At 49.5% G+C, this 27,804-nt stretch overlaps 3 protein-coding genes across 3 annotated transcripts; 1 reads left to right on the plus strand and 2 right to left on the minus strand.

Annotated features, from left to right (window-relative positions):
* Window positions 1–34: 34 nt before the first annotated feature.
* On the minus strand, window positions 35–9,302 carry lrrc66 (leucine rich repeat containing 66; the record flags this gene model as incomplete). Its single annotated transcript, XM_084444465.1, has 6 exons — window positions 35–5,842; window positions 6,142–6,508; window positions 6,836–7,005; window positions 8,301–8,574; window positions 9,083–9,107; window positions 9,298–9,302. 6 exons carry the CDS (start codon window positions 9,300–9,302, stop codon window positions 417–419), a joined length of 6,267 nt encoding a protein of 2,088 aa, XP_084300591.1. The 3' UTR covers window positions 35–416.
* Window positions 9,303–9,525: 223 nt separating this feature from the next.
* Window positions 9,526–16,484, minus strand: sgcb (sarcoglycan, beta (dystrophin-associated glycoprotein)). The gene is made up of 6 exons (XM_084443991.1): window positions 16,249–16,484; window positions 13,802–14,011; window positions 13,464–13,649; window positions 12,139–12,330; window positions 11,846–11,977; window positions 9,526–10,973 (listed from the first exon to the last, which is right to left on the minus strand). The coding sequence occupies exons 1-6, from the start codon at window positions 16,261–16,263 to the stop codon at window positions 10,773–10,775; spliced, it is 936 nt and encodes a 311-aa protein (XP_084300117.1). The 5' UTR covers window positions 16,264–16,484; the 3' UTR covers window positions 9,526–10,772.
* A 974-nt stretch (window positions 16,485–17,458) lies between these two features.
* spata18 (spermatogenesis associated 18) lies at window positions 17,459–23,580 on the plus strand (the record flags this gene model as incomplete). The annotated part of the gene is made up of 12 exons (XM_084443794.1): window positions 17,459–17,545; window positions 18,146–18,251; window positions 18,516–18,631; window positions 18,801–18,919; window positions 19,521–19,616; window positions 20,130–20,264; window positions 20,387–20,624; window positions 21,592–21,750; window positions 21,981–22,156; window positions 22,663–22,786; window positions 22,984–23,055; window positions 23,524–23,580. The coding sequence occupies 12 exons, from the start codon at window positions 17,459–17,461 to the stop codon at window positions 23,578–23,580; spliced, it is 1,485 nt and encodes a 494-aa protein (XP_084299920.1).
* Window positions 23,581–27,804: the final 4,224 nt, after the last annotated feature.

The following is a 27,804-nucleotide window of genomic DNA, read 5'->3' on the forward strand; positions in this document are numbered from 1 at the left end:
ACAATAACTTAACCAAAGCAATGTGGGCCTCGTTTTAACCATAATTTATATACGACTGAACATACGATCATATTTATAAGGCAGTGTTGAAAGCAAAATGTATTTCACAGTAAATCAATGTTATGTTTAGATGAAGGTAAAATATGCTGAATAAGAAAGATACTTTATAATCTCATGGACATAATTCAGGGCTTGACAATTTCATTAACATTTGATTTTAGAATACAAAACATGTTCACAGTTTGCTGTAGGAAGTAGGGACTGTGGCATTCTGGGATTGATGTAAAAGATCAATTGAAGTAAAGATCTCAACCTACTGATGTGCACCAATGTCCATCAACTGCTGAATTCATGTTCTCAATCTTGAGGGTGTGTTGACGTTTGTAATCAAGGTGACAGTGATTCAGAAGGTCCCTCTACGCCTCGCTGCCACCCCTGGTGTCAAAGTGTAGCGAGGGGGCGGAGCCAGTCGCGTTGAGGTCGCCATCTTTGGAGCCGATGGAGCTCTGCTGCCTGATGGTTTCCGAGGTGACGGCCTGGTATGGACGTGCTGGCCGGTAAGGCTTAGCAGCGCCCAGTAGGCCCAGCTGGGGGGCTCTCCTCCGTCCCCCGTCCCCGGCAGATATGGAGGCCTGGAGATTGGACCCTTCCAGGACTGTCCCCCCCAGACTCCCCCAGGCCTGCCTGTCTTGTGATCTCCACTGAGCCCCTGCTGCCTCCTCGCCACCTGAGGGCGGGGGTGCATCTGGGGTCAGAGGAGGAGCCTCCAGAGAGGCCTGAATATCCACAACCAGACGCCTTCTAAGCCGGGGGATACGGAGACCTGGGCTCGTCGTCCTGGCCTTAGGCTCGGTGTCTGGCATCGGCCCGGTCTGGAGCTGGGAGGGAGGAGGGTCCTGACTGACGGAGCCCAGGAAGCTCCTGTCCTCTGTTTCCCAAGTGTGTCTCTCTGACCCCTCAGCCCTCAGCGCTGCCAGCCCACCGCTGTCCACCCTGTCCTCTGGTCTGGTCCTCCATCCCACCCTGTCCTCTGGTCTGGTCCTCCATCCCATCTCATCGGTACTGCTGGCTGAGTTGTCCAGGTTGATGTCGAGGGTTCTCCTGGGGGGCAGAGAAACATGAACACCTCCAACACTGAGAGATGAATCATTTGATGCTTTAGCTCCAAATTTCTCGCTCTTCACTTTCATCTCATCCCCACTTTCTCCACTAGAGGAGGAAGAAGAATCATCGTGAGGTGATTTTAATGGGGTCTGGGGTGGAGCTTCCTGAGGGGGCTTGATATCCAGATGTCTCCTGAGGTTGGTGAGACCGAGGAGAGACTCTCTAGACCTGGTCTCTTCTGTGGAGACGGAGGAGGGAGGGGAGGTTTTGGGCAGTGGGGAAGGGGGCTCGATTTTCTCAAAGCTTTGATATGTTGACCCCCACCTTAACTCTTCTGTGATAGTAGCTGTGCTGTCCAGGTTGATGTTGAAAGCTCTCCTGGGAGCCAGACTAACTTGAACACCTCCAATACTGAGAGAAGGTTCTCCAGACCTTTCATCTGTTGAGGTGGAGAACAGAGGGGAGGTTTTGGCAGGTGACATTTGGGAGGAAAGATTGACATCTTCATTTTTGTATGTAGAGCTGGTGGTCCTCCATCCCATCTCATCTGTGCTAGTAGCTGTGCTGTCCAGGTTGATGTTGAGAGCTCTCCTGGGAGCCAGACTAACTTGAACACCTCCAATACTGAGAGATGAATCCTGATGTGGGACACCTGGAGCTTGTCTTTTCCCTGTCTGTTCTGCTGTCTCCTCTTCACCCTCACTGCTGGAGGACTCTGGGTGTGGAGCTCTGGGAGTCTGTGGTGGAGCTTCCTGAGGGGGCTTGATGTCCAGACGTCTCTTGAGGTAGGGGAGACTGAGGAGAGACTCTCCAGACCTGGTCTCTTCTGTGGAGACGGAGGAGGGAGGGGAGGTTTTGGGCAGTGGGGAAGGGGGCTCGATTTTCTCAAAGCTTTGATATGTTGACCCCCACCTTAACTCTTCTGTGCTAGTAGCTGTGCTGTCCAGGTTGATGTTGAGAGCTCTCCTGGGAGCCAGACTAACTTGAACACCTCCAATACTGAGAGAAGGTTCTCCAGACCTTTCATCTGTTGAGGTGGAGAACAGAGGGGAGGTTTTGGCAGGTGACATTTGGGAGGAAAGATTGACATCTTCATTTTTGTATGTAGAGCTGGTGGTCCTCCATCCCATCTCATCTGTGCTAGTAGCTGTGCTGTCCAGGTTGATGTTGAGAGCTCTCCTGGGAGCCAGACTAACTTGAACACCTCCAATACTGAGAGATGAATCCTGATGTGGGACACCTGGAGCTTGTCTTTTCACTGTCTGTTCTGCTGTCTCCTCTTCACCCTCACTGCTGGAGGACTCTGGGTGTGGAGCTCTGGGAGTCTGTGGTGGAGCTTCCTGAGGGGGCTTGATGTCCAGACGTCTCTTGAGGTAGGGGAGACCGAGGAGAGACTCTCCAGACCTGGTCTCTTCTGTGGAGACGGAGGAGGGAGGGGAGGTTTTGGGCAGTGGGGAAGGGGGCTCGATTTTCTCAAAGCTTTGATATGTTGACCCCCACCTTAACTCTTCTGTGATAGTAGCTGTGCTGTCCAGGTTGATGTTGAGAGCTCTCCTGGGAGCTAGACTAACTTGAACACCTCCAATACTGAGAGAAGGTTCTCCAGACCTTTCATCTGTTGAGGTGGAGAACAGAGGGGAGGTTTTGGCAGGTGACATTTGGGAGGAAAGATTGACATCTTCATTTTTGTATGTAGAGCTGGTGGTCCTCCATCCCATCTCATCTGTGCTAGTAGCTGTGCTGTCCAGGTTGATGTTGAGAGCTCTCCTGGGAGCCAGACTAACTTGAACACCTCCAATACTGAGAGATGAATCCTGATGTGGGACACCTGGAGCTTGTCTTTTCCCTGTCTGTTCTGCTGTCTCCTCTTCACCCTCACTGCTGGAGGACTCTGGGTGTGGAGCTCTGGGAGTCTGTGGTGGAGCTTCCTGAGGGGGCTTGATGTCCAGACGTCTCTTGAGGTAGGGGAGACCGAGGAGAGACTCTCCAGACCTGGTCTCTTCTGTGGAGACGGAGGAGGGAGGGGAGGTTTTGGGCAGTGGGGAAGGGGGCTCGATTTTCTCAAAGCTTTGATATGTTGACCCCCACCTTAACTCTTCTGTGATAGTAGCTGTGCTGTCCAGGTTGATGTTGAGAGCTCTCCTGGGAGCCAGACTAACTTGAACACCTCCAATACTGAGAGAAGGTTCTCCAGACCTTTCATCTGTTGAGGTGGAGAACAGAGGGGAGGTTTTGGCAGGTGACATTTGGGAGGAAAGATTGACATCTTCATTTTTGTATGTAGAGCTGGTGGTCCTCCATCCCATCTCATCTGTGCTAGTAGCTGTGCTGTCCAGGTTGATGTTGAGAGCTCTCCTGGGAGCCAGACTAACTTGAACACCTCCAATACTGAGAGATGAATCCTGATGTGGGACACCTGGAGCTTGTCTTTTCCCTGTCTGTTCTGCTGTCTCCTCTTCACCCTCACTGCTGGAGGACTCTGGGTGTGGAGCTCTGGGAGTCTGTGGTGGAGCTTCCTGAGGGGGCTTGATGTCCAGACGTCTCTTGAGGTAGGGGAGACCGAGGAGAGACTCTCCAGACCTGGTCTCTTCTGTGGAGACGGAGGAGGGAGGGGAGGTTTTGGGCAGGGGGGAAGGGGGCTCGATTTTCTCAAAGCTTTGATATGTTGACCCCCACCTTAACTCTTCTGTGCTAGTAGCTGTGCTGTCCAGGTTGATGTTGAGAGCTCTCCTGGGAGCCAGACTAACCTTAACACCTCCAATACTGAGAGATGAATCCTGATGTGGGACACCTGGAGCTTGTCTTTTCACTGTCTGTTCTGCGGTCTCCTCTTCACCCTCACTGCTGGAAGACCCCGGGTGCGGAGGAGCTCTAAGGGGCCGGGGTGGAGCTTCTTGTGGGCGCTTGACGTCCAGACCCTTCCTGAGCCTGAGACCAGCCCATCCGGCCCCAGGCCCTGGGTCTGCCTCTAGCGTGGGGCTGCCCTCCTCTTCTCTGGTCCTCCTCTCCTCCACCGGACCCGTGCTGCTGACTGAGTCTCTGGAGCTAAGGAGATCTCTCTCTGGAGCGAGAGATTGGTCGATGTGTCCGTCAGGAGGAGAGAGAGGCGGGTCACTGTGTGTGACCTCCCTGACCACCTCACCTCTCTCCTGGTTAAAAGCGTACTGTGTTGACTCGTCATCGCTGGACTGGACGGAGTCAGAGTGCTCTGATCCAAATGGAGGAGTCAGAGTGCACCGGCCCTGGGAGGAGGCGGAGTGATCCGATTCGATCGGAGCTTCCTCCCCGCGTTCGTCCTTAAGAGAAGCCGGTACGCGCGGGCCTTCGCCATGGCGCTGCCGATCACCGCTGACCTCAGGTCCAGCGTAGGGGTTCACGACCTCAGGCCGTGTGATGCGGTTGGGCGTCACGCATGCATCCTCTTCCTCCTCTCTCTCCGGGTTGACGGTGTACTCTGTCGGCCCGCTCGACAGACTGCTGGACCGGGCCGACGCGCCTCGGAGGGAGTCGTCATTGAAATTGAAACTCTCCCCGCTGTCGTTCCATAGCTCAGAATCCAGCCCGTTGAAGTCTGTCATGCCGGGCGTCCAATCAGCAAAGGGGGGCGAGAAAAACCCAGGAATCTCACTCGCACCACCTACGGAGATGTCTGGCGGCGTGACTGGCGTGACTGCAGGTAGGTCTGCCTGTTGGCGGAGTGGCGTGCGGTCTGCCTCCCGGGGTGGCGGCAGTAAGGGGGGGTCCCAGGTCAAGCGGGCACGCTCCTCGCTCTCGGTGGCGCCGTCTTCGGGCCGGTCCAGGTCAGCCCCCTCGCCGGGTGTGTCTGGACTCTCCCGGTCCGAACGTGGGGATCCCGACGCGCTCCTCCCGTTCCCCTGCTCCGCTGGGTCGGGGATGGGCTCGAACTCCATGGCGCGAGCGCCCCCCGTAGGCTCATATGGAGAGATATCTGACAGGTCTCCGTCTCTACTGGCGGCGTCGTGCTGCGAGCTGGTCTCGCTGGCAGAGTCGTCCGCCCCGGGCCTTCCCTCCTTCGAGGGCCGCGGGGCAGGTACTGGTGGGGCCTCCCTCTGCTGGATGCTCTCAAGCGTTGTTGGTTCAGCGTCCGCTACAGCGTCATGTGCTCCGTCGCTGTGTCTGTCACTGGCCACGGTGTCGTAGTACTGTACCGTGTTTGAGTCCCCCTGCATGTGTCCAGGGGAGCTGAACGTCACCCTCCTCTCCCTGTACCCTCCCTGACACTCTGGCTCCTCGTCCGAGTAGGCCTCGTTGTCATAGGGAGCCTGGCCCGCGGAGGCGGAGCCAGCGGGGGAGGAGCTGCGCTTGGCGCGGATCCTCTTCCAGAGGGAGTCCAGGAGAGGTCTGGCCAGGACCCCGAGGATGAAGGCGACGAGGAAGGTGATGAACACGGACAGGCAGACGGCCAGCACCAGGTCGGACTCGGCGGCCCTCTGGGAGCCAGGGCGGGTCTCTCCTCCCCCTGCCTCCCGCCGAGGGCCTCCTGACTGGCGGCCAAGGGGCTGCCTCTCTCTGGGCAAACTCCTGAAAGCTCTGACCCCCCTCTGCGCGGGGAGGTTCTCTCCCGTCTGACGGACCTCCAGGTTGAACAGGAATACCGAGTCTCCGCCTGGCCCAGACACACAGATGTACAGCCCGGCGTCCCGCGCCGTGACCTCACTGATGAGAAGGCCGGCCCGACCCCCGGAGACCCGCCCACTGGGGGTCCACCACGTTGAACCTGGAACAGACACACACCAATGTTGACGTCGTGCTCCCACAACATTGGCGAACATTCCCAACACGCTCTGCTTCACATTCGACATTTTTATAACAAATGATTGCTAGCTGGGACTATGCTATTTGTGGTAAAGTCGCATTGTCATCTTTGATATTTGTAGGATCTACGACGAATCTCTGTACTTACTGAACTATTGTCTTTTCTATATACAGTATAATGATGTGTAAAGCACTGTAAGCACAGCATGTGTGGTGAGGAAGATATCCCAGGCTGCTTTGAGCAGCTGTGGCAGAGTTCACCTTGCTGCTGAGGAGAGCTGCAGGGCAGCAGCAGCTCCGCCCCCTCCTCCGCGGTCACATCCCGGTGCCGCCCCGCCCCGGCCTCCTCCTCCTCCTCCTCCGCCCCGGGGCAGGCGAGCTCCGCCTCCTCCAGCTGCAGCAGCTCTCTCCCTGCCAGGCCGGGGGGGGAGGCGCACACCACCGGCGGCCCCCCCCGGCGGCGCTGCCCGTCATCCCGGTCGTAGGCCAGCCACCTCCGTGCCGCCCGCAGGCTGCAGTCGCACCTCCAGAGGTTCCCGCCAAGCTCCGCCTGGGCCCCCGGGGTGCGCAGAGGTAGGTGGGCCAGCGGCGAGAGGGTGGTCAGCAAGTTGAAGCTCAGGTCAAGGATCTGCAAGGAAAGAACGGGGGGACGCATTCACGATTACAGTAAGTCACGGTCGCAGGTCATTTCCTTGACCACAGACCGGAAAAACATGGATCGCAACATTGCCGTTGTATCTTTCTCAGTGGGTCGACTGTGATCACGTGTTTCATATACGGGTGAGGACACGAAGCAGGAAGTTGTCAGTCGCTGTGGCGATAGTGACAGTGAGGGAATCAGGTGGCGGCCATAGTGAGGTGTGTTTACAGTCGGTTACCCTCTGTGACAAGGGAGGAGGTTATAAAACAGGTGACAGGCGGTCAGGGGGCCGGTGAATCGGGTATTCTACGTTACCCTGAGCTGTGGCAGGCCCAGCAGGGTCCGTGGGTGGAGGCTGGTGATGAGGTTATGCTGCAGGCGTAGCTCTGTGAGGTGGGGGAGGAGCCCCAGCTCGTCAGCGTCCAGGGCGGAGATCCTGTTGTGAGAGAGACGCAGCACCTGCAGGAACCTGCTGCCTCCCAGACCTGGACGACACGTAATACAACAGAACACGTCACACAGCAGACAACAACACACAACATGACAACATAACACACAACACGACAGGACACAACACAACGTGTAACGTAACACAGCACAGTGTAAGGGTTAAACGACAGACACAGATGTCTCGGTGCCTCCTGTGCGACTTTAAAAACAGGGAGTATTTTGTTAGTCAGGGATGGTGTATGTGACAATGATCACAGAGGTCCCAGTGCATGGGGGAGTAGGACATTCCTCACAGCGCTATACAGTCAGACCTGGCTGAGATGATGTACCTGTCCTTACATGTCCCTTCTTGTCGATCTGTGTAACCACAGCCATCCTGGTACTCCCTCCCACAAGGTGTTTACTCTGTTATGACTGTAGAAGGCAGCTTCCACACTATTCTGTGTGATAACATCATGAGAGGTGAGACTGACAGACACAGACGCTGTCTGACTGCGGACAATATTTCAGCTCGAACTTGAAATATCACTATTGGGAAAGAGGTAGTGTATGAATGCTAAATCACCAGGCGTGGTGAAACTGTATGAGTGGTCTGGTTTTCAGCCTCCTGCCGTCTGGCCTCTTCACTACCCAGAGACTGCAGGGCTGAAGTGAGGCATTGTGGGTCTGGGTTTGGTTAGGAATGGTGGGGGATCAGTGAGCTGAATATCAAGCAGCCAGAGGCCTCCGTCCATACAGAGCTGATGGCCTCACACTTTCCACACAGCCGGCTCTCACATACCTCAAACACCACTCAGAACCACCGGGCTGGGCCCCAGACACACACACACACACACGTTCAACAGCTCTAGCGGAAGTCACCCAGCGCAAGAGAAAATACAGCACTGGTGAGACCGCTGTAAACTGATGACACGGGCATTTCATTTTTTGCCTTTAAAACACAATCTCTGCTCTGTTACACCCAGTTATGGGCCATCGGAATGTCAGTGAACAGCGCCTGGGATTGGCTGAAGATACAATGATTTGTTAAAGCCACCGCTTAATCATTTCTGAATGGAGCAAAGTCCGGATGGATAATAATTTATATGGGTGTGTTTACAGGTTTGCTTGCTGTTAGTTTGAGCCACTTACTGTACTTATGAAGTGGGTTAATGAAACCATCACACTTACACAGTGTAAGTTGAAATGTTGTCTCCTGAGACAGCACAGCGGACTCCACTCAAGCACTTGTGTGTGGCTGCATATTATGTAGTTACTTATAATAAGCAGGACTAATGTGGCATGCGTGAGTGTTTTTGTCTGTGTGAGCGTGCGATAGTGCACGACTCACCCTGGGGGAGTTGCTCTAGCTGATTCCTCTCAACATCCAGCAGCTGCAGGGTGGGGGCCCATGACACGCACCTCCGTCCGGGCCCCGGCCTGCTCCGGGACCGCGGGGGTCCGCGGGGTCTGCTGTCCACACACAGAGACAGGTGCGTGAGGTTGTTGTGTCCGAGCCACAGCCTCCCTAGCCGCCCCAGGCTGCGCTGGCCGGGGGCCAGGGATGTCAGGCGGTTCTGGGAGAGGTCCAGGTCGGTGGCGACGGCCGGGAGGAGAGGGGGGACCTGGGACAGGCCGGCGGAGGAGCAGTTGAATACAGGGCCGGCCCGACAGAGACAGGGTACAGGACAGGCAGGGGCAGAGGGGGAACACAAGCCCCCCCGGGAGAGAAGGGGCATCAGGGCAGCCCATAATATCCACCGAGACGCCGCCATAACAAACTGCCCTTAACAGCGTCTGAGTAAACAAGAGTACGGCCTGAGTTAAAATGAAGAAGGGTTAAGATACACAGCAGACAAACGGCAGAAACAGCCTGAAAAATCATGAATACATACCGCATGGCTGCAATTGTTAAGGTACAGTACACTAGAAGATAACTGTATGCAGCCTCACCCAAGAATTCACCTGCTTTACTGACAGAATTCTGACACTAAAGCTTTGTGTCATAAATACAAACATATGCAAATACCAAGTAAACAATATTGCTAGCGCGGTGATTCAATACAAATTAGAAATCTCCATTTCAAAAATTGAATACACTTTCAGTGGGCACTCGGCCTCCATTCAACTCACCGTGATGTGTCCACACTGTACACAGCTGTAGAGGACTTGTGACTATCACTCTCACTGGCTGAGACTTTGTCACTGCAGTAGGAGACCAAAGTCTGGTGTGTGTGTGTGTGTGTGTGGTGGAGCCATGTTGAACCCAACATGCACATACACAAAGATGACAGCCAAACCTATGCACAGGGTCTCTCAATCATTCATATGGCTGGTTAATATCTCACCACATTCCAGGTGGCTCTGCCTCTGATAAACTTCACATCCAGGGACACTAGCCTTTATTATAGGCTAATAAAACACCTGATAAAACGCAATACTACATTCCTGGTTGTAAAAAAAAAAAAAAAAAAAAAGTCAGGTCTACAGTGCATTCTGGTGTGTGTGTGTGATGTAGGTAATACATTCGTGAGTTAATACATTCCTGGACAAAAACACACTCTTATTCAAACACAGCAATCTGTATTCATTTATTGACACAAACAAAATAATGAAACATTTTCTCAGCATTGCTGAGATTTTGTTGGAAAACAACAAGCATTAAGTTAATTTTGCAGCATACTGTAAGAACAACTTGCACTTCCTCAAGAACATTCTCAGCAACAATTACAATTTCAAAGGTGTTATAAAATAAAGAACTTCAATCATTTACCACTGCTACATGGGTAGTTTCCTACTTATATTGCACAAAATACCACTCAGTACTGTATTAATGGTTTCAAACCATGTTATCAAAATATATATTGAAACAAGCATATATAAGCGTCATGAATACCTTCATTTTAAAAACCAAAGTTACCGTTTATCTGCAGTGTACATGTATCTTAGTGCAAGCATGTTCTGGTATTAGGCAACACGATAGGTATATTGTTGACAAAGGTCAATTTAATTTGGAAAAACAAATTAAAACACTGTGACCGTTGACATTTAGCAGATGAAGGGAGATCCAAGCTGGACAGATTGTTCTCTCCTAATACTGGACACTAATACTGGACACTAATACTGGATGGCTAACTTAAATAATCGTGTTGAGACTGACAGCCCTACACATATCAAACTCAGTGCTCTAAGTGCGTTTCAATACCACCATCATCAATAAATAAATATAGTGGCCCACATTTGCACCCGGTTCCTAAAATGGTACAACCCCAGAAACGTACAGCTGCCAGAAAACATACATTAGGATGGAAAACTACTACCCACTAAAGGGTTACTACTGCATGGCACAGAAACAGGAGGAACAAGTGGTCACTACCATGACGCAGTGTGAAATGCATCTCCTCTGCTATCAGAATACCAGGAGAATGAGGTGTGTGTGTGTGTGTGTGTGTGTGTGTGTGTGCGCGTGTTGTAAACTACCATGAAGGGGCTAGAGGAGCGATATGTCCTTTGTCGGTTATTTCATGAGAACTTATCTACATCTAAATAAAGCATGGTAATGAAACAAAATATTTTTGGCAAAGCGGCTCAAATCAACACACAATACAATCTATCTGACAAACAAAGATGCCACCTTCAAATAAGAGTGAGAGGGTTTGTGGGGGGTGGGGAGGGGTGGAGCTATACAAGGTTACAGAGGGTTACAGAGGCATGTTTTAGTTTGAGTACTACATGATGTTGTGTGGTATTTCAGCCCAGGTTGACCAGAAGTTGCCTGCGGCTAATGGCAGGATGATGTAACAGGATTTCCTGTCCCCGCCCCTCAGTGGGCGGTTCCACAGGGGTTGTCCGACGTCTGGCAGCCCATGTTGGCGTACTTGACCCGCACGCGGAACAGCGTGCCGTCCGCACACATGCACAGCTTGTACCTCTCCAGGGTCTCGTCGAAGTACACGTTGTCGGCCACCGAGGGGATGCGGAAGGGGCTGACCATCACCGAGCCGTTCAGGATGATGCTGTGCTCCTGCACGAAGAGAGAGGGCCTCGTCAACAACGGCCAACATCTGCTACTTTATGGTGAGATGATACACCGCTAAATGGTTTGAGGTGTTGGCTCTTGTGATGTACTGAGAGAGAGAGAGAGAGAGAGAGAGAGAGAGAGAGAGAGAGAGAGAAGAGAGAGTGTGTGTGCATGTGTAAAATAATAAATCTTGTTTATTTGTTATGTACACAATATGGGTACCGTGTACAATGAAACACTTGTACGATGCAAGTACAATGTAGGGCATGAGACGTTTAATCTCAGAGCTCAAACGTACAACCCTGAGAGGTAGTGGTGGAGAACAGGACGAGGGACAAACTGGACAACCCCTCCCGTCCCCTCCATGATGAGCTGCGGCTGATGGGGAGCACCACAGCCCGCCCCCACAGCCCAGCCCCCCCCCCACAGCCCAGCCCCCCCCAGCCGTCAGACCTTACAACAGCGCCTGAACCCCCGACCCCCTCCTCCCGGTTTTTAGAATTCTATAGTTAACTATTTATAGCTTTTATTGTCGTTTTTATAGTTCTTATCATAATTTTTCTTATTCACATGTATCATTTGTCCACTGCTGTTGTTTGTGTGCACTATTTATGGTATGTAAAAAAATAAAAAAATAAAGCTTTTTAGATACTTTTTAAATATTTTTTTTACTCTGGATTATTGTTTTTATTCTGTACTTCTGTCTTTTTTATGCTGCTATAACGCCCGAATTCCCCCCCCGGGGATTATTAAAGTCTTATCTGTCTATCTATGAGTCTCATGCTCTAGCACCTGAGCTAGCCAGGCAGCCGTGAGTGAGTGTGTATGTATGTGTGGGCCCTGTACTGTATGTGTGTTGGGAGAAGGACACTCACAGCCCTAAGCTCGATGTCTCCTCCCATCCTGAACTCCACTGTCTTGCCCATGATGAAGACCCCCTCGTTGCCACGGATGATGGCCTTGCGGTCTCCTTTGATGGTAAGGTCTGAGGTGAGGTTACTGGTGATCTGGGGAACAGAGGAACGGTGGAACAGTGCTCAGAAGATCTGCCAAGGAAATCCGTCATGGAAAGAGCATAGACTCTCCTTCGGTGTACAGATGGTCTGAACCAGTGTCTCAACATACTGTAGGTGTTCAGTATATTGTGTTGGTTGGTCCCGACACCTACCCTCTCAGTGGAGGCCTTCTTCACACTGAGCACTTTGACCCCTTTAGGCAGGTGGAACTCGTGGTTGTCGAAGTCTGTGCTGAAGAAGGTGGTCTGTGTGCGGGGGTCGGTGAAGGAGATGCCCAAGTCGCTGGTGATGGAGGTCTTATCTTTCTCCACACTCAGCTTAGTGGAGCCCTGCTGAAACACCACCTGGAAATACACAGACATTCAGCTATCAGTCGGTGTGTGTGTGTCTGTGAGTGTAGGCTATGTGTGTGTGTGTGTTGGGGTTGCACGATTATGACAAAAGATAATAATTGCGATTATTTGCTTCAAAATGGTAATTGCGATTAATAATTGCAATTAATATTTAAAATATAATATTAATATATAATAACCAAAATGCTCCCAAATCACGGACGTTGATCCCTTTCTTGCTACTAACTCACTGACCTCGTTTTCACTCATTTTCTCACTACTCACGGCTGCGGGTACTCTTGTGACACTGGTCTTGACCTACTGCTATCTGTCTTCTCAGTGAAATTGCTGCGCACAGCTAGTCTGGGGCCTTTCTCGTTCGGTGTTGTTTCGCCCGTCTAGAGCGGAAGCGCGATGACGCATCGTATAATCATCCGGTCTGGACCGGAAGATGAACAGTTGTTGTAATGTTTTTACTGTAGGCTGCACATGGTGAAGTTTCGAGTAGATAACATTTGCGATGGCATCACCAGGCATAACACCGATGAAAACTGTACAAGAAGATGCGAGGAGAACTACCGGTTAAGGAAAAATAAAGCAAGCGGATGTTGGAGGCGGGCTCTACAGGCTCGAGCCGGATGATGGGGCGGGCTTAAGGCAGTGAAGTAAATAGATACCAGGCTCTTCTCCCCGAGAGGAGACTGGCGACGCGAGGCTAGCGCACAGCGCACTCAGCGGGAACGCATGTGATTGGTCAGACAGCATAAGCGCCTGTGATTCGTCCGTGTAGTCCTAGCACACTCGATTCAAAGCAAAATTATTAATCACATTAATTGCGGCCTTTTGCGATTAGTTAATCGCGGAGGTCATTATCGCGATTTCGATTAATTCGCGACTAATTGTGCAGCCCTGTCAGTATGGCTTCCACCCTCGCTTGCCCACGCTGGGTTCGATCTCACATCCTCTGACTTACCAACCCACCTGACCCCCTCTCATAAGCACCACTTCAGCCAGCTAACGCCACAGAAAAGCAGATGGGCAGTATTCGAAAAGTTTTATGGTGTGGATACACAGTATACTGATTTCAACCAATTCAACTTGTTTACATGTGTGTATAGGCTATGTGTGTGTGTGTGTTCCCTCACCGGGTTGTTGTTGCCAGTGAGGACGAGGTCCTGGTCCTTCCGGCCCCCCACAGTGCTGTTGTGCAGGGGATGGACCACGCCCATGTCAGCCTTCTGCTTGAAGCGCAGCAGGCCGCTCTCATGGAACTCCATACTGTCACATCCACTGGGCCCGATGCGGATCACTGTCCAGATCACCAGAGTGATCTGACCAATGGGTACGAAAGATGTTATTGATTTAAAGTTTAAAAATTTAAAAATCAAATATCCTCCTATTGTTACTGGTGAATTACTACTGACTTGGTTAAGGACATGCAGAACGCCTAAACAAGAGCCTGCAGGCTTCATTGTAGACTCACAATGAGGTTGATGAGGGCCAGCAGGAAGAGAAGCACGATGATGCAGACAGCCATGTTCCCTTTGCGTCCTCTCAGTCCTGTCTTGTGCAGGCGCTCTTCCTCGATGGGAACATAGCCTGCCTTGAAGTTGCTGTTGTGCTCCTTGTTGATGGTGCGCCGTTCGATGGCCTTCTCTCTCATAGACCTCTTCGCTGGCAGGTTTGAACTCTCCTACAACACAGCAAGCAATAGCCTATGTTGAAGACTTAGGACCTGAGAGTTCAGTGTGTTCATTTACTAGCCACATGCATGTTCCTTGGCGATGCGTTCCATTTATCCTGTTATAGTCTTAGCCTGATTAGGGTAAAATTTGACTTTTCAAAGGAGAGTTGCAATATAGTGCACATCTATCTAGCCTAACTGCGCAAATTACATCATTAGTTTATAATCAACTTTATGAAAATTAATGATGAAAACAATGTTTTTGTAGCCTAGCCTACATAACACATCACATGAATGTTGTCATTTAAAATTTTATTGAGCTAAATAAAATATAGGGACTATCCATAATATAAATCCAAACTGTGAACAACAACATTTTCTTCTGTAACGGAGCAATTTGATGACATGGTTTTTCTGTCCGTCTGTACCCCATATATATTGTAGGATACCAACAGATATTAGGCGAATTGATTAATCTAATGAGGCCTGCTGCCTAGATCCATAGTAGGGTAGACACAGGTGTAATTAATTAAGGTCCCCTTCTATTTAGTGTGTCACAGACAACTTGTGCATCATGTATACATCTTGGCTGCATTACAACGCATCCTTGTATTGAACAAAAGGAACCAACTGTGATGCTGTCCAAGTAGTCATTTGGTTAATGTTAAAATCACTTAATCCGGACCAACTTCAGTCCTCTGGATGTCCTTTCGGACAGTGCCATCCTCTCTAAATACTGTCTGAGAACAGTATTCTCAGTCAGCCATTTAGCCATCATCATCATCATCATTAGCAATCATCATTCTCATAATTGTTCCTGGCCTTTCAAGAAGTCCCAGACTAGACTTATATGTCCCAATTCATGCTCTTTCTTTTATATTTTGTAGCCTATAGTGTATGAATTGGAACTATCACGAGGTCTCGCCTTGACTCTTAAATAGATTAGCAGATGAGCTTTAGTATTCATAGCTTCCTTTTTGGTAATATTAGATTGGGGAAAAATGATTATGATGCTTGTTATATTAAAACGGCATTTATTTGACTTTACATGCGGGTGGCATCAATTAATTCATTTCCAGCACTGCGGCCAGGGACAGCTCTACCTAACGATGTACAGTATCCTACCAGCTCATCTAACGACGTACCTTAAGACGCCCACTAAGGGACTGTCTGAGACACACTAGTCTCGCATAGCCAGACCTATCTCCACACTTTGTTTACGCTGTGCCAGCGCCGGAGACAGGTCTGGCTGGACATATTACCATTCTGCAATAGGGGGGAAAAAACACAGTATTTCTTTAAACCAATCACAGTCCGCAAAATAGTCTGGATCGAATCTGATTGGTGCCGAGAGAAACTCTCGGCCGAATCAGATTAATTTGTGTCACCAGACTCGTCACTGATTGGGCAGTGTGACAACGAATGACAAGGGCCGGGTTTCCCTAGTTAAGAAGCACTTAACTCCAAAGTACTTCTTAACTCCCATGCAAAGGGTTGCCTAAGAAGGGTTCCTTATGAAGGTTCTTTATCGGGAAACCCGGCCAAGGTTTATTGCTAAAACCTACATCCTTTGAGCCAGACTAGGGACACACTGACACTCCCAGTGTTTGTCAGTCTGGGAATCACTCATAGGGAAAACCTGCTCCTTCGCTAAGGTATACCTTAGAAACCTTCATAGAGCGCTAAGGTACATCGAAACTTGGTGGAGGGGTGTAGCATGGGACAATTAAGAACATTCAATTTTGGCGTGCACGTACAGAGCCACGAAATGCATTCAGGGGCGGATGTGTGAGCACCTTTTCTAGTGTTATTCTGTTATTCCATTGGTGAGCGTCGCAAGATAGAAAGACGCGGTTCAGGAATGCACACAAGTCAAATGCCCGAGCGCCTGCCTGTCTGACGTGACTAAAAATAAACGAGTCGCTGTTTTCAGTTACAAAGGAGAATGTCTGTATTCTACTCCAGTTAATTAAAACTTGTCGGCAAGAACATGTCGATATGTAATGATTGCTGAGAGAAAGAGGCAGTGATTTCTTTATAGCCTAGCCTTTTTCAAAGCTACGCAGGCTAGAAACATAGCGGAACCAGGTAGGCGTGATTATTACGCAGACGGTACGCAACGGTCAAAAAACGACAGGTTATTCCAAATGGCAATCATTCGTACATAAAACAATCCCTGTTATGAATGTTGGCAAATATGTAAGAATATATAATTAAGTAGATAAAACATTTCGTTGGAAACAGACCTGCTCAGACGCCATGTTTAACCCTCTCTCACAGACTTGACAGCTGGGAATGGCAGCGAAGGGGACCACTTTAGACTGGTTTCATGAACGAGCCTATATCTGGAAAGCTTAATAGCGGGCAAATGGTATAAACACTGCTATGACATTACGTACAAAATAAAACTATACAGCACTTTCTACGTTTTCTACAGGACTTAAGTTCCACAAAGTGTGGATTCTGCACAGCCGCCCGTATCTGAGAGAGATGGTTCCTTCCCAGCTACATCGGCCAATGGGAGAGGCAGCAGCAGGACTCCAAAATAGAAAAGTACTCATAAGGCATGGCGGCCATGGCCATTCATATTTTCCATAGATAACTTCCAGGCGGGGCTTCTGAAAAATGGCCAATTGGGGGAAGGTTGAATACGTTTCCATGGAATCAAGAATGACTTCTGTCAATGGAAACCGCAATTATCAATCTAGTCAATGGAAACCTTATAATAGCAATTATCAGTCTAGTCAACATTCGTTCTATATCATCACGAAGCTAGTAGTGGTACCACACACTGGTCTCACATCTTATGCCGGGATGAAATGGGGGCATTGTAGGCTATGCAATGAACTATTCAAACATCAATGTGTTTATGCTAGATAATTGTTCCTGTGTCAATATGAATTCTCAACAATTCCATAGGCTATTATATCTGAAATGGAAAGTCGCTATACAGGATGGTTATTGTAATTTATTTGTGCCTGTATGGCTTTTTGCCAACAATTGCAATTGAGCTTCAGAATCACCGGAAAGCAAATTACATGGACGTGTTGCTGATACTCTGGCTTGCACCGAGAGCGGTGTCGTTTGTCAGTATGACGTTACAATGGTCTCGTTTACATCACAGTCACACTTATGCACCTGCATCATAAAGGAAACTCGGTTCCGCTAGCACACACTGTGGCCTGCGGATCACGACAGCTATAGGCTACACACAGGGAACTGTCAGGGAATGTCACTGACTGGAAGAAACGTGCTCATTCCAGCTTCGTAGTAAAAGTGTTGCCACAACTGAGGGGGTGCTTGGCATCCGTATCGAAGGTGGACAAAACGTCAAGAGCAAGAATTTTTACGACGGGTATAAAGACGGACGCGCGCCGGACACAGGCGCTCTCGCACCAGACCAAGTTTCTCCGGCTGTCCCGGTGCATTTCAGCCTTGCAAGATTAGGGAGAAGGGATGGCCGACTCGCTAAGGAGGCTGGTGAACACATCTTCCTTCAGCGTTCTGCAGGACAAACTCGAGTCCTGGTACAGAGACTATCATGTAAGGCATCAATAATTAATTGCTGACCTAAATCTGACCATTGATTGTAACCTGAAAATATTCGTTATTCTTGCTGTTATTCTCTCTAACGAATTAGTCGTTTATTTTATTTAATTCTAAAAGAGGAAATTAAAATGGATTTATAAGACCTGATTTAGGCCTAGCCTGCTAATGCCCTGATATCAAGCATTTCCTGTTCACACAAAATGACATAACATAAACAGTAGGCTATCATAGAAACGTTTAGAATCTGGAGTATATTCGAGTTTTAGTTACAATGTATCAATCAATGCATTGGAACGGAATTGAAACATTGTAACGAGATATGCAATGTAGAGGAATGCACTTGTTTTGACCGTGCTACATTGATTTCCCGGCAAAGTTTGGTTGCTATGGACGCCAGTCGTCATGGCTACTGTAAAACCGTTCCTTGCGCCCCCTTGAGGAAAAGGCAAAAAAAGAAAGAAAAGGAATAAATAGTTTATTTGCCTGGAAAAAAGCCCCAAAAGCAACTGACCTCAAAGATGGAACCGTGTTTGTGACTGTGCTAGTTAGTTTCATATGACTTTTAAACCCTCAGCATGTCTGTCACCTTCCCAGGTGGTCTCTTGTGATCAGAACCTGAACAGGTGCTGTGAACTGGTGGAGCTCACGGCCAAGGTTCAGAGCCAACTTTTCACCATCCTCAACCTCACCGCTAGAGAAGGTACTGTCTGGGTCTGTCCGGGTCTGGCCAGCTCTTCACAACATAGGACACCCCTCATCCTTTCTCTGTGCCTGATCCAAAGCTTCCCGTGAAATCGTACCCCTGCATTGTACAGTATTAGAATCAACGAGTAGAGAACCTAACATATTATGAACACAGAACGCTCATATCATTTTTATGATGTCATAGGTTTGATAGTGTTTATCTTTATCGGCCCTCCCTCTTTCATCCCTGGGTTTGACCACGACTCTTCCTGTGGGTCAGGCGGTCACTATGCCGGAGTCGACACGCTCAAATCCCGACTGTTGCCGTGGCTGGGCACCTGCTTCTCCATGGCGACTCCCTCTGTCACCAACGACACCAGCCTTAACCTCATCCAGGTGAAATCATCTATGTAGATTATTATTCCCTTAATCCTGACCATTACTTTTCTATCCTATCCTTCTATTATGTTCTGCTTTGTTCTACCTGTATTCTGTTCTGTTTCTATCCTATCCTATTCTATTCTGGCAACACTAAGGGGATTAATGGCGAGGTCTGTGTCAGCAGGAGTCCGTGGAGAAGGAGAGGAAGATCAGGGAGCTCTCTGCCTCCCATGACAGTGACATGCACATGATAGAGACCCAGCTGTGCTCCACGCGTCTGCAGCTGGACTCGGTCAAACAAGAGTGAGTCTTACGAACGTGTAACAACATCACCAATCTACTCTGTACTGGTTTTAGTCTCCCCGGTCAAGGTTCTGAACAAGATTCTAACTGAGCTTTGACTTGAGAGTGAGGGCAGTACCAAACTACTGTGTTATCTTTTTTTTTTTTTTATAAATGTTTTTATTCAATGAATGAACAGGTATATATTGAAATATAAAGTACATCAAGGATTACTTTTTTTTTTTGCCCTCCCACCCCAGGTCCTACAAAATGGGTCTGCAAATACACAAAGATGCAAGAATGTGTACATATATACATACAAATACATACACAAGGCCCTATGCTCCTAACACAGTGATCAAGACCATTACCTATGATACATGTTACAGCAAAGGAACAGGCAAAGTAACAACAACCTGACCTGACCTGACCTGAAATGTAGACCCGTGCTCACAGATCATGCGATAGAAGTACATAATTTGTCCTGTAAGGTCTTTAGATTTATTATATACTCAATCATGGGGCCCCAAACATTTTCAAATAATCCCCTCAAGTCATACTGTTATGTGTTATGTTTTGTGCGCGTTGTCTGACTATCCACCACGCTGTCCCCCCTGAGCAGCCTGGCGGACGCTCAACTGCAGCTGGGCGACACAAAGAACAAGTCGGCGACCACCCTGCTGGCCACCGAGGATGAGATCCTGCAGCTGAAAGCAGAGTGAGTGAAACAATTTTGTCATTTAGAGGACACTTTCATCCAAAAAAACACTTAATGGTTCTGGAGCTTGTGTTGGGGTCAAGTACTTTTGCTCAAGGGGACAACGGCAGGCAATGATTGTTAAGTGGCCTGGCGTCTGTGTCAGATGCTCTAACCACTGGGATACTGCCAGTGATTCTGTACTGTGCATTATAAAAAATACTTGATTCCGGGCGCGACTGGTGGCTCACCGGGTTAAGGCGCAGACTGCAAAGGCGCAGACCGCAAAGGCGCAGACCGCAAAGGCTTGTCCTTACCGCAGCGGCCTGGGTTCGAATCCAGCCCGGCCATGTGCTGCATGTCTTCCCCCCCCTCTCTCTCTCCTGCACTTCCTGTTTATAATTTTCACTGTCCTATCTAATAAAGCAGAAATGAAGAAAATGTCACACCTTACGTTCTTGGGTATTATGTGTGTTTGTGTATTTGTGTACGTGTGTGTGTGTATGTGTGTGTATTTGTGTATGTGTGTGTCAGGCTCCGAGCAGCTCACGAGCAGATGGAGGTCTACAAGAGGAAGCTGGACGTGCTGGACGACTACGAGAGGCAGGTCCGTCTGCTGAGGGATGAAGTGTCCTTCCTGACCGCAGAGAAGAGCATGCTCCAACAGAGGTGAGCCACGTCACACACACACACACACACACACACACACACACACACACACACACACACACACACACACACACACACACACACAAATGATCTTCCTCTTCCTGGTCCTCTCTCCCCTCCAGGCTGGTGCGAAGCCGCTCCCCCAGCCCCCTGCCCCTCCCCCGGCGCAGCCGGTCGTCCAGCCCCCTGAGGAGTGAGTCGCCCACCCGCGCCCAGCTGACCAACTCCTCCCGCCACGCCCGCCTGGTGTCCCGCTTCAGCGACCTGTACGCCGTGGAGCGCCTGGAGGCCCAGAGCATGCTGCGGCGCTACATAGACGACCTGGGGATGATCCAGAGGATCCTGTTCATCGCAACCGTGGTAGGGCCCGGCGCCGCCCAGATCACCACCCAGATCACCACCCAGATCACTACCCAGATCACCACCCAGATCACTACCCAGATCACCACCCAGATCACTACCCAGATCACTACCCAGATCACCACCCAGATCACCACCCAGATCACCACCCAGATCACTACCCAGATCACTACCCAGATCACCACCCAGATCACCACCCAGATCACCACCCAGATCACCACCCAGATCACTACCCAGATCACCACCCAGATCACCACCCAGATCACCACCCAGATCACCACCCAGATCACCACCCACACCACAGGAAATAGAAGGAGAACCCGGATCTGTAAAGCACTCTTCAGTTCAGTAAAGTGCAGTTTTGGAAAGCTGAATGGCTGTTTCTGACCTGAAGACGGTTCTATATAGTGCCTTATGGACTTGAAAAAGGGTTCTGTATGGAACCTAGTTTCTGGGTTCTCCTATTAGCCTATTCCAAAAGGTTCTATATACAGGAGCTATCTTTTTAGAGTGTACAGCAACCCAGTGGTGGCCGAGCGAGGCAACAGCACAAACTAGAAATAGTGCTCAGAGAGCACAGACCTCCGCCCCTGAATGCATTTCGTGGCTCTGTGCACGCCAAAATTGTATGGGTTCTTAATTGGCCGATGCTACACCCCTCCACAGAGTTTCATGAAAATCGGTCTTGTCGTTTTTGCATCCTGTGTCCCGTTTCCTGGTCCAAAAAATGAATAGCGGTGAATGGCCGGCCGTGCTTGGGCGCCTCGTGGACCCGCCCCGTAATTCGGATCCGCTCCAGCGCTGTCGCTGGGGTGGAGGTAATGATGACCAGCTGGATTTGCACGTTATACCATGTATATCTGATGACAAACCGCAGTCTAAATACGTCACGTTTGATCTGACGATCGAGCCTCTCTGTGTTCCCCCAGCTCGTGTGAAACCCATTCTCCCTGTTTGTGTTGGTCAGGAGGCCTTCCAGTTCGCCAAGCTGGCGTTCCGCCAGTTCAGGCTGCGCGTGAGGAAGACACTGTCCCCCTCGCACCTGGGTCCCGAGAGCCTGGAGGACACCGTGGTGGACTACATCGTCAGGAACCTGGATCTCTACGACGCGCAGGCCAGCGTCAACGTATGGAGCACGCCTCTCTCTCACTCTGAAAAAATACGGACAAATGACGATATTAGCGTTATATAAGTAGTGCCTGTTAGTGAGTTTACAACGCATAACTCTATATAGCCCGGACTATACTGGTCATGTGATCATGACGTACAGCCAATGGCTGTACTGCAGTTAGGGCCTCTCTCATAGTCACGTCATGCATGAGCGTGTCTGTTTGTCTGACCGTGGTGTTTTCCCAGGATGTGATCAACGCCATGAACGTCAACCCGCGGATCTCCTTCCCCGCGGAGGTGGACTTCGTTCTGATCAGCAGCTTCATCCGGGAAGCGTGCAGAGTGGCGTTCGCCATGCAGACCCTGGATCCCCCCCTGGACCTGGCCTTCTCCAGCGACGGAGAGCTCTTCAGCGACACCAAGTCAGTCAGCGCGTCTCCTGACCACGCTCACTCGCCAGTTATGTCATGTTTGACACAGGCATGTGCGCTAGGGCGGTAGCTAGCCCAGACCGAAAGGTCGCTGGTTTGAGACTGGGCCAGGCCAGGCCACTTGACATATTGTTGCCTACCGGTGTGCCCTTGAGCATGATACCTAACCCCAAACACTAGTTGAACCTTGTAAGTCACTTAAGTGTCTGCTAAATGACTAAAATGTGTCCGGTAGTATTATGTCTAGTTATTACCATTACATCACAGTTACCAAACGTACCACTAGATGTCACTCTAAGCTCATTGATTCATCTCTCTCTTTGTCCACACCAATACAGTGGTGTATGGATGAAGTCACACACAAAGATGCTCACTGTCTTTCTGAAACACTTTGTCTGTCTGTCTGTCTGTCTGTCTGTCTGTCTGTCTGTCTGTCTGCTCTCTCTCTCTCTCTCTCTCTCTCTCTCTCTCTCTCTCTCTCTCCTTCTCTCTCCCAGGTACCGTCGTAGCTATGACTCTGAGTTCACGGCTCCTCTGGTGGTGTACCATGTGTGGCCCGCCCTGATGGACGGAGACATCGTGATCGTGAAGGGAGAGGCGGTCACCAAGAGAGGCGCTCTGGTACTTAATAACACACACACACACACACACACGCACACACACACACACACACACACACACACATACACACACACACTCCCTACTTACAGTCGCATACCTCGACTATGATGCTTTTGATGTTAGCGTGAATAATTCTGTGCTGATGTGAGTTGTGTGTGTGTGTGTGTGTGTGTGTTTGTGTGTGTGTCTTCCTCCAGTGGAGGAGCAGGAGCCGGAGCCGGAGCACCAGCCCTGTGCGTTCTCGCTCTGTCAGCCCAAAGCGCACTCTCGTAAGTTTCTATGATGTTTGACGGCTGCCCCTTTAAAGAATGGCACTGATAGAGAAATGCCCTGGGGGAATTTTACAGCATATCAACTAAAAGCAAGTATAATATAGAATCTGATCTCTCTTGCCACTATACAACATGCATTCCCACCTGGGGGCCCCAGGGTAAGTACTGCAACCCTAGAACCATGGAACCACAACCCTAAAGATAACTTAGAGGAAAGGAATAACTTACAATATGTCTCTCTGTCCACGCCCCTCCCTCTCTCTTTCTCCCACCCCACTCCCTTCATCCTCTCTCCTCCTCCATCCTCTCCGTCCTCCATTCTCTCTCTCCCTCTATCCACTCTCTTCCTATATCCTCTTCTCTCTTCCTCCATCCTCTCTTCCTCCATCCTCACTCCCTTCATCCTGTCCTACTCCATCCCCTCTCTCTTCCTTCATTCTGTCCTCCATCTTGTCTTCCTCGCAGGCCTTTAGTCCCAGCAGAAGCCCCTCCCCAGGTCGCCTCTCTGCCAGCCGTCTGTAAAAGCCACACAAGCCGGATCTAGACAACAGTCTTTTTCAAATGATCAAACAAAGCCTTATTTTGAGCTTTAATCCACTGGATCCTGTCTCTCATTGGCGGTTGGCCCTTCAGTGTGTTATTTAGACTCATCATGGAGGACTCAAGGGTTCACACTGTACTGGAAGAATGTACCGTTGCTGTGGGCAAGCTGCTGGAGCTGTCGTTCCAGGGCACCGTAGCCTAGATTATATCTGTGTGTTAGTGTGTTTTTCTGATCCATGCTCATAGTGATTCTTAACTACTCAGTGTTCAACCCACAACATGAAAATGAGGCCTGCACAATAGCACTTTCTTAGTCTGTTGTAGTCTAATCTCTAATCACTCTGTGAGTCCCAGGTGATATACAGAAGGGCTCTATTGATTCATTATAAACCGATTGTGTTCATGCTCTCATGTTATGGGCGAACATATGGTGCTAAAATTCAGTCACAACTTTTCAACTCCGTGATAACTAAAGCAACTGATCTAGCTGGAAACTACCAACTAGCAATCATTTGTTCTAAAAATGTAATAAGAATGTGAAAACATTAGCAGAACATGTAGGGAATGTTCTCCAATGTTGTGGGAACATTCCCTGCTAGCTGGGTAGAGAGACTGGTGTATACAGTTGCTGTGTCGTTATTTTTTTTCTTGGTGCTGTGGTTTGACATGATAGGGTTTTGAAAATGAATTTAGATCCACTGACGTGTCACTCATATTATCCAGAGTATGAAATGGTTGAACATGATTACGATTTTATGATTTGAGAGTGTTTTAGAGTGAATCTTAATGATGTTGGCGCAAAAACAAGACTCATCACTTGAAACCAGTAAGCAATCATTAAGCCTTTTCATTTCTCCGTGTGGTTACTTTGGCAGCTGAAATCATTATATGGTAGAGTACTAAATCTAGCTTAAAAATGCGCTTACTTTAGTGTAGATAGAGTATAGCGTTGTAGAGTATAGATTGCCACAGGCTGTGTGTTGCATGTGTTACTGAGGAAAGAATATACAGTTATGTTCCAACAATTGTGCCTTTTATAAATGATTTTTTTTAAAGAATAAAATATTGATGTCTTTCACTAAAAAAGAGTAATATTATTTCCTTGGCCGCCTGTGACTCTCTAAGGTGCTTCACCCCAGTTATGAGTGCAGGGTTGTGGGTGATGGGTTTTGAGTGATGGGTTGTGGGTGATGGGTTGTGAGTGATGGGTTGTGAGTGATGGGTTGTGAGTGATGGGTTGTGAGTGCGTGGTTTTTAATGCGGAATTGTGAGTGAATGGGCATTTAGGAGCAGGGAGGAGGACAGGGACTCTATGTAGTGTTAGAGTTGTGTATGTCTGAGCAGAGTAGCTGTGGGTGGAGATTTAATTTTGAGAGCAGCTCAGTGTATCTGACCAGCACTGTTTCCTGTCCCAGAGAGCGAGAGAGATGGGTTTGGTACCCAGAGAGAGACAGAGGTTTGGAGCCCAGCAAGGCCTGGCAGTGAGCACCAAACCAGTCAAGGGGACATGCTGTCTAGAAAGATTCCTTTAATGACCATCAGGAAAAGTAAAAATAAGGCACTTGTTGTTGCCAGGGTATCACATAACTTTCCCCAGTAAGAGCTGGTCCTCTCACAGACTATGACATTGTAATTACAGCATGGTCAGGACTCAAACCGACAGGAAAATTACAAAGTGCTGCTGGGTTGTGACTATAGACGTGTTATGAATTCATACGCAGCGCATGGAAGCTCCACTCTGCTCTGCCCATGCTCAATGGGTCCTCAATGAACCCCATTGAGGTTATTCTTACTGCAGGGACATTAAGCTCCCAGGCCTACTTGACTTTGCTTGTGTGACAATCTTCCTCTCCTCAAGAAGAAGAAGAAGACTACTTTATTAAAAAACACTGGGAGCAGTGGGCTGTCACGGTACAGTGCCCAGGGACCAACTCCAGATCTTTTGACAGTGCCTTGGTGAGAAGCGCTGACAGGAGTATCAACCCTAACACGGTTGTGGTTGGAAACCAGAGCACCTGGCAGAAACCCGCACAAACACGGGGGAGAACATGCAAACTCCACACAGAAGGGACCTGGGATGACCTGAGGATTCAAACCCAGGACCTTCTTGCTGTGAGGCGACAGGGCTAACCGCTGAGCCACCGTGACTCCCAGAGGCACGTAACGCTTTAGAGGGTCTATTTTTAACAGACAACATTATCGTGATGATTATGAACTCTGTAGCCCTTTTTGCTGTACTAAATGGCCATTATTCTCTCTCAGTGCTGAAACCAGCTGAAACAGTAGGTGGCGCTGTTGGTCCATGATAACCAGGAGCCTGCTGGCTGCTCCAGCAATGAGACCATGGAGGAGTGAGACGGGCCTTTCACTTTCACCGAGGCCAAAAATACGTTTCTGTGCTGGAAAAGGAGTGAGAGGAAGTTAGGGTTTTTTCTTGGACTATCACAGTCACTGCTCATCAGCAGCTTGGAGCCAGCTCAGAGTGTGGGGGTGTGAAATAACAAGGACTGAACCGTGAGCCCATCTCGAGACCCTGAGGGCCAGGGACAGATCTGGGGGAGAGGAGGGAGGAGGAGGAGGAAAAAGCAAGAGTGAGCAAGGATATACACATACTGTATTGGTTCTACTGTGTGTGTGTGTGTGTGTGTGTGTGTGTGTGTGTGTGTGTGTGTGTGTGTGTGCGCACGTGCGTGCGCGCGTACATGCCGTGTAGACACTCTACATGAATGAACTCGTTAGTGACTCCCAGTGGTGATGCCATCCTCGTGAAGATCCAGCCTTCACATCCAGTAATTAACCCAGTCCAATTAACGCGTCCCCCCAGGCCCTGCCACTGCTCTCCCCACAAGGCGTCGCCATGCCCTGCCGGCTGTTCACACCCTCTCCCATGCCCCGCCCCGCCTCGCTACTTGGCTGAGCAGAAACAGAGCAGTAGCAGGCCTGGACCGCGGCCTGCTGTCAGTTAGACAAGCTCCGCTGAGAACTCTGCTTGACTTCCACGGCTTCCGCCGTCCGAGCGCGTAGATGGTGGTGGGAGATCAGCTGGTGGGTTTGAATGAGATCCCATCGCCGTGGAGCTGGGGAGGAACGTTCTGTTATGATTCACATTCAGGACACAACAACAGAAAAGAATGCAGCTGTTCTGGAGAGAGTAGAATAATAATTCAATTATTTTAGTAGACGTTTTTATCCAAAGTGGCGTACAATGTCCTGAGCTAACGAGTATTAAGTAGCCTACCTTGCACAAGAAGCACAACAGCATTCAACGGCTGCCAAGTGGCCTGGCTCAGGTCTGGAACCAGCAATCTATCAGTCACTGGTCAGATACTCTTACCACTGATTGGGCTACCTATCATCTATGATGTGTGACCTGAAGTAGCCTAAGGTTGGGGGTTTTCATTTGACAGAGGAATAACACTACACAGTTGAGGTAATCAGCTAAAATATGTCTTGGCGTGATGTAAGGCCTCTGTAAAGCTCCCACGTAATTAAAACATGGACCCTATTCAAACACTGTGATATATCACTGTTCACTGGCCACCAGCCAGACTCCTCACAACTGAAGTATCCTGGTTTAACCGCTGTGTTGTTGAGTTGACGGGGGCTGTGAGACTGGGGGAACATACATGGGAAAACCCGGAGAGGGACGTGCAACCGAGCCGCCATCAGGGATGTCATGGAAACATCCGCCATGTTTCCTCACCACATTCCCACACCGAGAGAGTTCTAGCTGACCTGGGGGGAGGTCCAATCAGCTCCTGCCTCCCAGGGCCGGTCAGCCAATCAGCCCGGTGTAGCAGAGAGTGGGCCTGAAGGATCTGTCCTGGAGAAGCAGAGTGAGAGAGGCCCCCTGTGTGTGAGTGTGTGTGTATGTGTGTGTTGGGGGGGGTGTTTACTTAGGTGTGCTGTGGTCAGCCACGGCCAGGCAGGGGTGCAACCATGCAACTATGGAGCCTGGAGGGACTGGGGAGCCTTGGGAGTGGGGGTCTCGGGAGTGGGGGTCTCTATGTGGCTTTAACAGACCACATCTCTCTATGGAATGGCATGCTGAGCAGAACAAAGAAGGAAGAAATCAAATAAAAGTCAATCTTCCTTTAAAAATGGGACTCTTAACTGAAACCTCATGGTTCTCTCAGAGTTCGGAGTGGTGGTAAGGTATTGAGGGACAGTGCATCTGTAACTTGCGTTTGTTCACTTGTGTGA

This window comes from Borostomias antarcticus, assembly GCF_949987555.1.
Source record: "Borostomias antarcticus genome assembly, chromosome: 10".
Classification (NCBI taxonomy): Eukaryota; Metazoa; Chordata; class Actinopteri; order Stomiiformes; family Stomiidae; genus Borostomias; species Borostomias antarcticus.

Bases quoted from the DNA above. Each gene is read 5' to 3' on its own strand.
- sgcb (XM_084443991.1), bottom strand. The intron at 13,650-13,801 runs GTGAGTCTACAA...CCCATTGGTCAG, and splicing joins TGGCCCTCATCAACCTCATT to ATCACTCTGGTGATCTGGAC. The intron at 10,974-11,845 runs GTGAGTGTCCTT...CTCTTCGTGCAG, and splicing joins GAGACATCGAGCTTAGGGCT to GAGCACAGCATCATCCTGAA.